Source organism: Nannobrachium achirus (assembly GCF_963921795.1).
Source record: "Nannobrachium achirus genome assembly, chromosome: 20".
NCBI lineage: Eukaryota > Metazoa > Chordata > Actinopteri > Myctophiformes > Myctophidae > Nannobrachium > Nannobrachium achirus.
In genome coordinates, this window is record NC_137827.1 from 49,019,836 (window position 1) to 49,035,795 (window position 15,960).

Genomic DNA, 15,960 nt, shown 5'->3' on the forward strand with positions numbered 1-15,960 from the left:
AGTATGGAGGGGTCCGAGGGGAGGACGGTAAGTATGTGTGTGTGTGTATGTATGCATATGCGTGTATGGTGGGGTGGGATCGGGTGGTTGGCGCGGGGTGCGGGGTGTCGGAAAGAGAACATCTCTCCCATGTGTAGGAGGATACATGTCCTGGTGTCTGGGACAGTTAGCACACCATCGCCACATGGTGCGTACATGTGGAATCTGACTACATGTCACGCCCTTCCCTGTCATTCCTTCCTGTAGTCTATACAAGCCCAAATGACCTAAACATCTTTGTCTATAAGGCATCTCTATGGGTGGTGAATTAGTGTGTAGAAGGAACAGGGGCCTCAGCGGTGACATAACAGGTTTGAATCTGGGACGGATATACTGGTAGCTTAGTGGGTACGGGCCCCTAAGGTCCTGGGTTCGATTCCGTCTGGGGACGCTGCGGGCGCTGGTGGCGTGTTCTCTCCTCTGTGTCATCAGTGCCCATATCCTAGGTTAGGTTGGCAAAAGGGCTTGTGCCACACACTGTGGGAAGAGAGGCCACCTGTTATTCAGGTCACCTGTTTGCCTCCTGGTCTATATATTTTATTGGGGGGCAGGGGGGACTTTGCCACCCCCTAATTGACCGACTTACTAATTAACTAAATGATTAAACATAATTATGTACTTGCGATTTGTGGGATGTGCACAAAGACGGGAGGGAGAAGGTAGCTAAACTTCATGCAGGTTTGTTATTGGCATACAAAGTGGCAGTACTGTAAATAATTTAGATAGTTTTGTGAACGACAAAATCTTGCCAAATCTGAGTAACCTTCAGCATAGCTGGGTGAATCTGAAACTGAATTTCCCACATTTTTGAACATGTTTTTCCAATCATTTTTTGACAGATGTTGGAGCTACAGTATGGCTCCTGTTCCAGGAGCACCGCTAAAAAACAAAGCATTTGACTCATGGCGTGAGTCACAAGTCGCCCTGCTTCTCTCTAAACATGTCTTAAACGTCATTCTTCACCATGAATCAGAAACGTCCCATGGTGGTTTTTCACATGTGGTCCTGGTGGTTCCACCAGCCGGCTACTGTTCATGCCACACCGTGAACACAGCTGTCCTCACAACGTCATGGGATTCGACCCGGCTCATCACCTGACTGACCTCACCTCTCTTTCCTGCCATTCTTCACTCTCTACTTTATTACAATAAGAGTGGAAATGACTGGAATATAGCCAACAACAATAACAGAAACAGCTACAAATATGGGGCATGAATTGTATTGCAACACATGTATTCACTCTAGCCTCCCTTTCCTGTCATTCTAACAAGAGAGTACAATAAAACCAGAAATGACCAATGAACAATAATGTCATACGGGTTTCCCATGTGTGGGAGAATCACAGTAGCTCATCTAGTTGGATATAGTTTAGTTAATTATTTCGGTTAGTTTAACTTTATTACCCCTCCAGGGACACGTATGCATTACTGTGTGACATCATCAGTATTGTGATTGCAGTACTGCGATGTCAGCCATCGTCCCCCCTTTTTTTTCCTGCTTTACTGGAGTGGCATAATTGTTTTATCATTCAGCCACGTCGATAGAACTGCTTTTATTAATTCTATAATCTATATTTTTGGGTCACTAAGTATCAGCACCATATTAATACGCACTCTCCTTTGCTACGATTCTACATACAGTAGTCTACGTGTTATCTTTCACTCACACAAATACACACATAAAAAATCAAACCTCGGTTCGAAGTGAAGCGGTGAACTTTTATTCTATGTGTTCTAGAGCTATGAACTCTGCATATACATTCGGTTCGAAGTGAAGCGGTATGTGTTCTAGAGCTTCAGAATTCTGAATTCTGAATGATTTTATCTGGAGGGCCGAATTGTCATGTGAAGCTTGACCAATCCTCAAAGTATTGGACATTTTTAATCATCCAATCATCAGACCGGGACGGACACTACACACATATTCTGGACGTACGGGACAGATAAAACCTGTTCATTCTGGACTGAAATGAGTTTGACCATATATGGACGTGGGGGACACACATGGGACACACATTTACGGACAGATAAAACCTGTTCATTCTGGACTGAAATGACCATATATGGATGACATTGGACGTGGGGGACACATATGGGACACACAAAGCCACTCCTTGGAAGCGGCTTTCACCGCTTCAAAAACATCCATTCTCCAGACATTCCCTTGTAAAGTCAAGACAGCTATACTATAGTGAGAAACGTCCAGGTGTATATGATTGGTTGGTGCTGCTGAGGTGTAATTAGTAATACTATACAATGTATAATATTATTGGTTACCTTTTGCCACATATTTTTGCATAATAAAAAAAAAATCAAACCTTGGTTCGAAGTGAAGGGGTGAATCTTTATTCTGTGTTCTAGAGCTATGAAATCTGTGTTCTAAATCTATACATTCTGTGTTCTAGATCTATACTTTCTATGTGCTTTAGTTCTATATTTTTATGAATTCTGAATGAATGAATGATTTTGTATGGAGGGCCAAATTGGCATGTGAAGCTTGACCAATCCTCAATTGGTCAAGCATGCAAGGGACATGTACGGGACAGACAAAATTGACAGGACAGACAAAGCCACACCTTGGAATCGTCTTTCACCGCTTCAAAAAATGTGTTTTAATAGTCATCATGTGAAATGTTTTAGTTTGTCTAGTTTTAGTTGACTAAATATCATAATATTTTAGTAAACTAAATCTACAGTTCATTTAGTCGACTAAAAGACGTGTCTTGTAGATTGGCGAAAATAGCCAATCTACAAGCTTGTAGAATTTTGTGCGACACCTGCGCACAACCAAGCATAAAATTACTTGTTCTAATTCTACTGGAACTCTTCTCCACTAGTCCCTCACCTCCCTAAATTATTTTCGTCTAGTTCCTCCTACATCTGGCTTTGTTTGTACGTACGTCCTGCCCATCCCACATTGGCCAAGCTTTGTGGGACGCTTAATGAAATGAACTCCACTCACATCACACTGGGTGTGGTTTTTATTTAGTTTTCATCTGTGAAAAATTGTAGTCACTAACATTTTCCCTCATAGTTTTAGTCGACTAAATTAACACTGGTGCCACAAAGGAGCTGGTTTACAAAACAGTGCTCTAGTTGGAATCCAGCTTCAAGTCTTTGGCCACCAGACCCGCTGTCACACCGTGCATGGCTGTACGGTGATCCAAGAAAACACGCACGGCCTCATCGCGGTACTTGTCAAAGTTACACACCTCTCTGAAGAGAGGACGCGTGAACTTCATCCTCCCTTGATCCGTTGCCATCTTCAGCGCCACTGGAACCATATCCTCCCATTTGGACCTCACGCACAGCCGCAGCCACCTGAAACGGATCTCCGCGTTCATGTAGGCATCGAGTTTGTACACTTCCTGCATCTTCTGCACATGGCTCAGTGGCAGGGGCTCCTCTTGCAGAAGGAGAGACAGGAACTCGATGAGCTGGTGGGAAGAGAAAGCCCTCAGGTCCTCCTCTTTGAAACCACCAAGGTCTCCTCCCTCCTTGGCTTGCACCCATCTCTGACACAGTGCAATGCAGGCGTCAGCTAACGTCGTGTCGTATTGCGGTTGGACAGGGGGCATCCCGGGAGTGTGGATCCAAGCATGCCAGTCCACCTTGTTGAGAATGTCAACCTTGTCTTTGAAGTAGGTGAACAGGTAGTTCTTCCATTCCTCTGTGGTGACGCTGCTGTAGGCAAAAAGCTGGATGTAGGACTTGACAAAAGCCATGAACACCTCCGGGCCACCCAGGAGCTGCTCCAGATGGTATAGCAGAGCAAAGCCCTTCTCGTAGGGCACGGACGAGAAGGCGTCTTCAGGGTCCACGTCATGCAGGCTAGGCACTAGATTGGTCAGAGGGTTGTCTGCCCCGAAGGTGCTAACCGAATCCTGCAGGTCTTTCCAGCCTCCCATTGCTTTAAATTGTCTTAATTGCTCACCTTCCATTCGCCTGCCAATCATCCTCTCCAAATAGACGGTGTGTCCCTCATTCAACCAGAAGTGTTCCCAGGTCTTGTTTGTCACCAGATTGCCAGTCCAGCTGTGGGAGATCTCGTGGGCGATGACATTCAACAGGGACCTGTCTCCGGCCAGCAGGGTGGGGGTGGCGAAGGTGAGGCAGGGGTTCTCCATGCCCCCGTAAGGGAAAGAAGGTGGCAGCACAATGATGTCATAGTGGCCCCACACGTACGGTCCCGCCAAGTCCTCCGCCGTCTTCAACATGGTCTCCGTCTCGGAGAACTCGAAAGCCGCCTTGTCCACAAACTCCTTCTCGGACCACACGCGAGACCTCGGCCCGATCTCCCTGCTCTCCAGAGCTCCCACCACGATGGCGACGAGATAAGACGGCATGGGCACCGGCTGTCTGAAACGGTAGACGGTCCGGCTGCCGTCCTGAGGGTCGGGCTCCTGTCCCTCTCGCAAGGCACTCATCACCGCCACCAGCTCGCCGGGGACAGAGACCCGAGCGTAGTAGGTGTGCTTCACAGAGGGGCTGTCCTGGCACGGGACCATGCTCCGGCAGTGGTGAGGCTGGCACTGGCTGAAGAGGTAGGGGTGCTCCCTCCCGGCGGTCTGTTCGGGACTGAGCCACTGCAGCGCGGTCGCATTCGGAGCCGTCTCGTAGCTCACCTCCACGATGACATGCTGTCCCCTGGAGAGGCTGAAGGGCAACGTGATCTCCAGAGGGGTCCCCTTGAAGCGGTGCTTCGGTCCCATAGTGAACTCGGCCTCCTGTCCATTCGCCGTCACGCCGAAGATCTTCAAATCTCTGGTGTCTAGGGTCAGAGACGAGAAACCATCCTCCAGGACTTCGATGGTAAGGGCGACCTTCCCTTTGATGACATGACTGTCGAAATCCACATGATAGGTAAGATTCAGATGCTTCGTACTGAACTGAGTGAGAGAGGAGAAAGAGCAGGTATCCAAAATGGAGGCCATGGTCGATTGAGAACAACAAACCAAGGACTGCTTGTCTACCAGGGTTTAAGAACTGTCTACTGCTGACGTCAGCCATTTCCAGGGCACGTTATCAGACAATTTGGCTGCCACGGACTGCAAGTGTAAAATTTAAGCTAAAGCACACATGTGAACCATGCAGACTGACAGATGGCAGACATCATCTCCAAATTTGGGCATCGTTTCAGCTTGCGGCTGTTACCATGGTGGATGTCTCCATGCTCATCTCCAAATTTGGGCATTGTTTCATACATGCGGCTGTTACCATGGTGGCGACACGGTGTAGTATCAGTGATGTCAGCATGCTCATCTCCAAATGTAGGCATTGTTTCAGCAAGCGGCTGTTACCATGGTGGCGACACTGTGTAGTATTAGTGATGTCAGCATGCAGACAGACGGTCAGACGGACAGACATTCGGTAAATTAGTTAGATGGAAACTCCCAAACCCGCACACAGTCCACATTACAGCACAAAAAAGATACATTTTACTGTACAAAACGATAAACACAACATATAAACATCAATAAGGACATAATTGCGACAATCAGGGAGCAGTTTACTATGAAAACCTCCACCGGCCGTCCATCCGTCACACGTCACACCTTTGCCCTGCTCATATCTCCGCATCAGTATGACATCACACCACATGTGTACACAAACCTTTGTGTACGTTGCTGTGGCAACAGTCTGTTGTTGCTGGTCTGTTAGTGTACGTTAGCAACCACCTTAGCAACCATGGTTTTACCCTAGCAACCAACTGTTTACCCTAGCAACCAACTGTTTACCATAGCAACCATGTTTTTTTACCCTAGCAACCAACTGTTTACCATAGCAACCAGATACGCAGAGCAGGGATCTCCATATATGGGCATAAACAGGTGACATCACACTGATGTCAGATACTCAGAGCAGGGATTTCTCCATAATATATGGGCATAAAAGGGATTCTGTTAGGGATCTCCATATATGGGCATAAAAGGGATTCTGTTAGGGATCTCCATATATGGGCATACAAGGGATTCTGTTAGGGATCTCCATATATGGGCATAAAAGGGATTCTGTTAGGGATCTCCAGATATGGGCATAAAAGGGATTCTGTTAGGGATCTCCATATATGGGCATAAAAGGGATTCTGTTAGGGATCTCCATATATGGGCATAAAAGGGATTCTGTTAGGGATCTCCATATATGGGCATAAAAGGGATTCTGTTAGCTGTTAGTGATCTCCATATATGGGCATAAAAGGGATGCTGTTAGGGATCTCCATATATGGGCATAAAAGGGATTCTGTTAGGGATCTCCATATATGGGCATGAAAGGAATTCTGTTAGGGATCTCCATATATGGGCATAAAAGGGATTGTATCCCAGATGATGCCCTGTTAGGAGATCCACACTAACAGAATCCATATATGGTCCTACCGACAGCTGCTATAAGCCAACCCTGGCGATAAGGTCTGAGTCGAAGAAATGCTTCTTTCCTGGCAAGAATTGCCCCTTTATACTGTAGGGCTCGTTTGTGTATTGTATGTCATCACGCCACATCATCGGCTGAGGACTGTGTGATGTCATCATATCTCCATATATGGAGACATAAGTTGCTCATGCCCAAATATGGGCTGGTGAGGTCAGACTTAGTGTGATGCGTAGGTTATCTCCATATATGGAGATTCAACTTCAATGAGTAACCATGGCAAACTGTCAACTGCCCGTATGTCTTGATAATTGGTAAAACAAACTTTTGTCCTATTTGTGGAGATAAGCGACCAACGGTCGCTTATCTCCCGATTAGGGAGTCTTACTGGTTGCGACCGTCAGGGAGCAGTTTACTATGAAAACCTCCACCGGCCGTCCGTCCGTCCGTCCGTCCGTCACGTCACACGTCACACCTTTGTTTGTGTACGGTGTGATGTCATATATCTTCAGTATGACATCACACCACATGTGTAAACAAACCTTTGTGTACGTTGCTGTGGCAACAGTCTGTTGTTGCTGGTCTGTTAGTGTACGTTAGCAACCACCTTAGCAACCATGGTTTTACCCTAGCAACCAACTGTTTACCCTAGCAACCAACTGTTTACCATAGCAACCATGTTTTTTTACCCTAGCAACCAACTGGGCATAAAAGGGATTCTGTTAGGGATCTCCATATATGGGCATAAAAGGGATTCTGTTAGGGATCTCCATATATGGGCATAAAAGGGATTCTGTTAGGGATCTCCATATATGGGCATAAAAGGGATTCTGTTAGGGATCTCCATATATGGGCATAAAAGGGATTCTGTTAGCTGTTAGTGATCTCCATATATGGGCATAAAAGGGATGCTGTTAGGGATCTCCATATATGGGCATAAAAGGGATTCTGTTAGGGATCTCCATATATGGGCATAAAAGGGATTCTGTTAGGGATCTCCATATATGGGCATACAAGGGATTCTGTTAGGGATCTCCATATATGGGCATAAAAGGGATTCTGTTAGGGATCTCCATATATGGGCATAAAAGGGATTCTGTTAGGGATCTCCATATATGGGCATAAAGGGATTCTGTTAGGGATCTCCATATATGGGCATAAAAGGGATTCTGTTAGGGATCTCCATATATGGGCATAAAAGGGATTCTGTTAGCTGTTAGTGATCTCCATATATGGGCATAAAAGGGATGCTGTTAGGGATCTCCATATATGGGCATAAAAGGGATTATGTTAGGGATCTCCATATATGGGCATGAAAGGGATTCTGTTAGGGATCTCCATATATGGGCATAAAAGGGATTGTATCCCAGATGATGCCCTGTTAGGAGATCCACACTAACAGAATCCATATATGGTCCTACCGACAGCTGCTATAAGCCAACCCTGGCGATAAGGTCTGAGTCGAAGAAATGCTTCTTTCCTGGCAAGAATTGCCCCTTTATACTGTAGGGCTCGTTTGTGTATTGTATGACATCACGCCACATCATCGGCTGAGGACTGTGTGATGTCATCATATCTCCATATATGGAGACATAAGTTGCTCATGCCCAAATATGGGCTGGTGAGGTCAGACTTAATGTGATGCGTAGGTTATCTCCATATATGGAGATTCAACTTCAATGAGTAACCATGGCAAACTGTCAACTGCCCGTATGTCTTGATAATTGGTAAAACAAACTTTTGTCCTCCCTAATCCCCGATTAGGGAGTCTTACTGGTATCAAAACCTCCACCGGCCGTCCGTCCGTCCGTCCGTCCGTCGGTCGGTCACACGTCACACCTTTGTTTGTGTACGGTGTGATGTCATACTGATGTCAGCAGCTATGTCTCTATATATGGAGTTATATGTTGTTCGTGTCCAAATATGGAGTGAGGTCAGACTTAGTGAGATTCGTCGGTTATCTCCATATATGGAGGGAGAACCAGCTTATGAGCCGATGAGTTGTGTCAGAGTCGAGATCCTGCTTGCATCTAATCTGTCGGTAGATAATGCCGGTCTTATATAAGGGTCATTTGTGTACGGTGTGATGTCATACTGATGTCAGCAGTGTGATGTCATACTGATGTCAGCAGCTATGTCTCTATATATGGAGTTATATGTTGTTCGTGTCCAAATATGGGGCTTGTGAGGTCAGACTTAGTGAGATTCGTCGGTTATATTTGTGGAGATAAGCGACCAACGGTCGCTTATCTCCCGATTAGGGAGTCTTACTGGTAGAGATGCTATGTTTAACTCATCGTTACAGATGGCCCCTGCGAATGGATGACATGGGAGGGGGCATAGCTAAATGGGTAGAGGGGGTGCCATGTTCACCCCCCGATCCGCCCAGTTTATGTGTCGGAGTGTCCCTGAGCAGAAGACACTTAACCCCTCACTGCTCCCTCTGTATTAATAGCACCCACTGCTCATAACAGCTAGGATGGGTAAACCCTAACCCTGAGCGGGAGTAAATTATTATAATTATTATAGATTTGCACATTTGTGCCCAGCATGACGGCTATATGTCATCTGCCACCTGCTCTTTATGCTGTCATGCCTTACCGTAATACCGTCCAATAAAAGCTGAAACATCATTTTAAAAAAGCTCTTTCCCACGTGTGCCGCAGCACACTCTGCAAAACGCTCTTTCCTGGAATTTCATCAACCGCTTTCTCAATGGGTTTATTCTTTGACCTGCAGTGAATTCTGCTTTAATTCGACAGGGAGAGACAGGCAGCCGAGCGTGACGTAAGGTTACAGTCTTGGGGTTTGCAGGGAAGCCGTGAAATCAGCCAATATTTGAAATTCATAAATGCCAACGTTAACTTGAAAGGACAAACGTAAGTCAATCAACCCCATCAGTTCCCATAGGAGATCTGCGTGTCACGGTGAATGCGTTAAGCTTTGGGGCTTTAATTCCTATTTCAGATGAAATCTTGGGAGACTTACGGCGCATCAATGCTTTCCATGAAATGCAGTGCAGAACTAAATCTACAGTACTGCGTACCGTTATCATAGTGCACTGTAAAATCTTCAGTGTAAATTTAACTCTCAGAGTATACAATGTGTACAACTGTATATACACTCTCACAGTTACAAATGGATACATTAACACTGAGGGTTTTTATATGAGTGCAACATTGATGCAGTGGCGTCAGTTCAGCAATTGCTAGGGTATGGCAAAGATGGGAGTCCTCATGGGCACGCCCACGAAAAAATCAGGGTTTGTCCGTTTTTTATCGGGTTTCTATGGTTTCTTGGGCTGGATATGGCAGCCTGGAACGGTTCTTCAGCTAAAGTGCAGCTAAACTTGGCATGTTAGTAGTGCCACAATTATCAATAATGCATTGCACCTGTGCAGCTGACCTGCAGAACCTGGGAATATACCATTTTGTCAAGATGGGGAGAATACAAGTTTGGAGAATATAAAATGTTGCATTAAATATTGCATTTGTAGTTATTTTACTGTAATTTAACAACATAATAACCAGCACAGATAGACAAAGAGACATACATACATACACAAATACATTAGCCTACAACAACAAATATACTATAATACTAAATTGCAAAAAGAAAGGAAAAAGAAATGGCTCGCAATCATAGGGGAACCTCTTTTGATGATCACCTATATAGTTGGTGCCATACATAAATAGTGGTGACTAAAATAAACTGAAGAACCAGTAGAGAACAGCTAAAGAACGTTTCTTTGTCCTAGACATTATGTTGTGAGCTTGAAGATCGGCTTTTTTCGGCACACAACACTGTCCTGCACAAAGTATCAATCGGGATTGATAATGTAAAAATAGACCCTTAAATGAACTGTGTAGATAGAACACTACAGAACACACATAGTCCAGGGACCACATCAACTCACACACAAATACACATCCCACATTGAGTAACTAACTGTATTGTACTGTCAGTCGAGTGATAACCATGCTTCAAACATAGCCAAATCTGAAATAACTCATTGTTGTTTGTACGTGGATGGATGGAACATCCTTCTCCTGAGGGCAGCTCCATCAAACAATCCCCAAACATCCTACCAACACTCAACAAAACACATGCTACCACAGACCATACCACAGACCTGTCAACAGGAAGGGTCCTGTAGACAGATGTTGATGGCAGGAGAAAAGGGGAAGTGGTTCACATGGATTCTCTCAGTCTGACCTACTGTATAGGCCTGGACAATATGGTCACTTACAATTTACAATTTAGGCATTTAGCAGATGCTCTTATCCAGAGTGGCAATAAGATAATCACATACATAGAAGAATGCAGAGAGTGTAGAATCTCAAGAGACTACTAGGATCCCAGGTAACCAAGAAACTAGCAGAAGTCTAAACATTATACACTACTATCAAAATGACAATCTGTACATTGAAACTAGAGGATAACAGGTAAACAATGAACCTAGCATCTGTCAAAATAACAAGCTACAGTATCTAAATGAAAGTGCATTCTTTCAAAAACATCATATATTTCTCTCCAATTTGGTCGTTATGCCAATTCATTATTTCCCTCGCACATTTCTGTGTGTTGTTGTTGTATCCTACCAGCTCACCTGCCAGTGGAGGACCCCCGCCAGGATGACATAGAGCCTCCATCCTACCCCTCCCACCCAACACTCCCTGCTGACAGTTGCCGCCCCATGCTGTATGCAGTGACAAATATCACCCTCCCCACTCCCCTGCTGGCTTCCCCCGAACACATGCCAATTGTGTTCATACTAGAGGGTCGCGGGGGGGGGGGGGGACTATTGTGGCGGAACTATTGTGCCGCAGCACGTTTCCGGTCGGACATATTAGACGGCCGGACGACTGTGGACTGCCCTGTGCCCTGTGCCTATGCTCGAGTGTGGGCGTGTCTCAAAGTCCGTTGACTGTGGACTGCCCTGTGTCCTGTGTCCGTTGACTGTGGGCTGCCCTGTGTCCTGTGCCCTGTGCCAAAGTGGGCTGCGGCCTTAAGCCAATTGTAAATATAAGATACTGTAGATCAGGGTTCCCCAATAGGCGGCCCGCGGCCCGCGGGGGGCTACTGTCTGGCCCCCACCAACCCCAGTAATAATAATATAATAACAACACTAGTATATCGTCGTTGTTGGGTAGGAACCTTGTATGTCCAAAACCGTTCGTTTTGTATTCATCATCTAAAGAATGTAATAAACTAGTGAAAACAGCCGATCTACAAGCACACAACGCGTGCTTGTAGATCTTCTGTTTTCACTAGCTTTGTGCGTTGATCTTGTATGATGAAGTAGGGCTTTGCTTTACCAAAAAAACATACACATTTGAAACTTGGAGATACAAGGTTTCTGCCCGACAGTGACGATATCTGAACTGTTGCTGGAGTAGCGGAAACGCCACCGTCGCCCCCTGCAATGTTGTGGACCTCTGCTTGGTACCCTAGACATAATTCGGACCTTGGGGAAAACTATTTGGGGAACACTGCTGTAGATGCTCGACAAAGCTGCATGGCGGTGGATTCGAACGCCAGACTCAACAATACGCAGGTACTTTACCGCACCACGTGACCAGATACTTTTGGTGCATTTTTGGGGGTGCATTATTTTATAGCGCTTTTATCCAAGGCACTTTACAACGATTGTGCATTACATTCACACACACACACATTCATATACAGATGGCAGAGGAAACCATGCGAGGCACCAACCTGCTCATCGGGAGGTCGGAGCAATTAGGTGGTCAGTGTCTTGCTCAAGGAAGGACACTTCGACACTAACTCTGGGGGAGACCTGGGATCAAACTGGGAACCTTCCACTGCTGCCCCTTTTGACCAATTACAGCGATTTCAATATTGAGATGACAATATCGTATTGTGCTGATAATATAACCCCCCCCCCCCCCCCCATTAAAAAAGTTACTCACTAGCTTATGAGCTCACTATTTTGGCTTCCATTTCGACCTATGCCATAACACACATGCCATTACGATATCCATGACCTAGTCTCATATCACAATATCGATCGATATCATATTTAGGCCTACTGTGTACTATATTGCCCAGCCCTAGCCTGACACACATGTGCAGCAGAGGGAGGAGGGAGGGCCTGCATTCATTCCCCACATGCTTGAAGTACCAGGATCCCTAGAGCGATGAGTACATAAGCTGTGATTGGTCAGTTACTATGAACTATGTCCAGTGTGGTAAAGTAACAATTTTGAGGTGTTTGTACTTTACTTGAGTATTTCCAACTTCTAATACTTTTAGTTCTACATTTCGGATCCAAATGTTTTACGTAAGTCCATTTTGATACCAATACTTTTGTACTTTTACCCAAGTCCATTTTGAATTCCGGACTTTGACTTGTAGCAGAGTATTTCTGCATTGCAGTATCGATACTTTTACTCAAGTAAAACATGTGAGTAGTACTTTTTCCGCCACTGAACATGTCACTTATACGTGCAGATAAACCACAGGCTGATAGACAGACGCTCACATGGAGTTGTTATCGGAACAGCTCCAGTGAATACAAATGAGCCAGCAGCACACACATACCATAGTTTATAACAGCTGTTCTGAAGCTGGTCTTGCGTGTCATTTTTGGTTCTCGTCCCACTGGATGAGAAATGCTTATTTGTAAAAACAAACAACTGTATGAATCTCTCAGAGTCAAACTAACACTGAGGGTTTTACCGTGCGAAAGTGACATGCTGAGATCTATATGCAGGGGAATCTGAAGCAGGGCTACGCTCCCTCTCCCTCCCTCTCTCTCTCTCCCTCTCCAACCAGTGAAGTGGTTTTGGGCCTGGTAATGAAAATAAATGGTGATGTAGCCTAGCTGGCTGCAGGCGCACCACCCACAGCCTCATCCATCCCCATCTGAATAGGATCCATTCACTATCACACACACACACACACACACACACACACACACACACACACACACACACACACACACACACACACACACACACACACACACACACACACACACACACACACACACAGAGGCCTCACACTTGGATCTTAAGCAATGTACCCTCAAACTAGATATTACATCAAATCAAAGACAGATACTTGATTTAATTAAGGCTTTTTAAAAACACATTAAACAAATTGAATTTGCTCCTCATTGGGCATGAGGAAGGGAAAAAGTTAAATGTTGATGAATGTTGCCGGGAGTGGTGGCAGGGAGGGGGAGAGGGAGAGAGAGAGAGAGAGAGAGAGACTGACTGACTCCTCCTATTGCTACCATCATGTAAAGAGAGGCAAGATAGGCCTGGCCAGATATCCAAATTAACAATGATTTGAATACTAATAATGAGGGATGTGAATGATGATGTATAAGCCATGAGACGTCAGAACTTAACTTCATGAAGTGCTCCCACCCTGACCCTAGCTTGACTGAATATCGTTAACTGCAGTGTGTGTCTACCTTCAGTGAAGCTGTTTCATCCGACTACACACAGCCTGAGGATGTGAATAAATTGGTTCATTTGTAGTTCGTATGCTGTGTGGACTTAGACCTAAAGTCATCGATCCACTGCCTGCCAAAGCCAAGTGAAAGAATAAAATAAAAAATACACACGTTCTCAAACAGGTGAATGAAAATAATGTGATGAATATGAATATGTCATTCGACACGTCATTTGATGGTTTCTTTCTTCCAAAGTGCTTTAGTATCGCGGGGGCATCCATTATGGTAATAACACAGTACTGGTACTACATTATCATTATCATGGTGAACGACGGAGCAGCATGAACCCTAGTCAACAGGGTCAGCAGTTAAGTAAATAAAAGGCCATACTAATAATAATAATAATAATAATAATAATAACAACAATATAATAATACATGATGTACCTAGCAGGGAGTCATACCTAATCTTAGCTAAACTATTTTATATTATTTTTCTTTGCTTTTTTTTTTTACTTTGATGCTTTCCTGAGCCTCTCCTGTGTTTTATCCATCTTAAACCTACAGTACAAGTAAACGTCTATCTAAACAACATTCTTTGCATCTGTGGACAAGCAAACAACATACATGTAACAGAATAATGTGCATGTGTGAACTACACAACATTCCGTATCTGAATCAATGACATAACTAGCTTCTATCTAAATAGGTAAGTACTGATACAAGGTAATAAGGTGTGCTAGGGGGTGAGGTGGAGTCTGAAGAAGTGTGTTTTCAGACTGTGGCGGAATGGGGATGAGTGAGTCTGTCAGTCCTGAGTCCTGACCGAGGGAGAGAGGTCATTACACAGCATGAGACCCGGGATGGAGAAGAGTCTACGTTGCTAGGTGACCAGTGTGATGGGAAGGACTCGTATACTGAGTCTGCTGATCCAAGTGTCCTTGTCAATCCCTTTCCATTACCGGTACAGAAGTGCCGTTTCAACTCTTCAGTATTTGCTGATATTTTCCTGAAAATGTCCTGCAAATGCATTTTTTCCACATGTTTCTTTATGGAGAATGGAGCGTATTTTTGCAGAACTTCGCAAATGGCAAGAAACCACTCCATTCCTATTGAAAAGCAGAATCTAACTTCATAGGTAAATTTAAACTTCGAAGTCAGAGAAGGTCATATAAATAGCTGATCTACAAGCTTGTTTTGCAATGGCACATCTGTAGTTGCTGGCCAATTTGTGCAATTTTGGGTCTTATCATTTTAATTTAATGTCCACAGACAATCAAAGTTAGAGCATGCTTACTTCAACTAAACAGTGAAGCAGTAAGAACATACAATCCTTTAACCCATTTAGACCTGAGGCCGATTCCAAAAATGTCTAAATCCATTTCAGAAAAGCTTACAGACAGAAAAAAATATTTATTCAAAAATTACAAAACATTTGTGTTGCTATATACTGTACATAGCAACACCACAATAATCTGTTCCCGTCCTGAAGGGTAAAAACACAAAAAGGTGTTCTCATCCTTAATTAGACAAATCCTTATTGGTTTCCGATTCTAAATAACTTGGGAAACAATTCCGCGATAGAATCGATCCCCATTCCTACATGTAGGTCATCACCAGCGTTTTTAATTGGATGTGAGCTGGGACCAGGAGCCACTGGCGTGAGCATAGAAATGGGGAGACATGAACATTTTGGAAGGTAGAAAACAAGACATGTTCCTCCATTTTGGATCAGTTGTAAGAGTTTGAGAGAGAGAGAGAGAGCAAGCAGCCAGCCCAGCAGGGAGAGAGTTGCAGAGTAAAGCCTTGAGATTACTGAATCCTGGATAAGGAGCTGTGCAGACTCCTTGGTGAGGAAGGGTCTAATCCTCCGGATGTTGTAAAGTGCAACTCTACAGGAGTGACTGCTACAACGAGGGAGGGAAAGAGAAAAAACAGTTGTCTGTCTGTAGCAGTGATAGGAGGAGGACCTGTGAGCATGAATAACAGGGCCAAGGAGTCCAGAGAAGAGAAAAAAGAGGAGGGGACCAAAAACTGACCTCTGGAATGATAAAGAAAATCACCCCTCTAAAGCTGGTAGGTCCAGCCGGTCAGGTCGTTGGAGAACGATTTAACCCCCTGGTCCCCCAGG

At 44.7% G+C, this 15,960-nt stretch overlaps 1 protein-coding gene across 1 annotated transcript; it reads right to left on the minus strand.

Moving 5' to 3' along the window:
* Window positions 1–3,130: 3,130 nt before the first annotated feature.
* LOC308306219 (leukotriene A-4 hydrolase-like) lies at window positions 3,131–4,972 on the minus strand (the record flags this gene model as incomplete). The annotated part of the gene is made up of 1 exon (XM_080751118.1): window positions 3,131–4,972. One exon carries the CDS (start codon window positions 4,970–4,972, stop codon window positions 3,131–3,133), a length of 1,842 nt encoding a protein of 613 aa, XP_080607244.1.
* Between the last annotated feature and the right edge of the window lie 10,988 nt (window positions 4,973–15,960).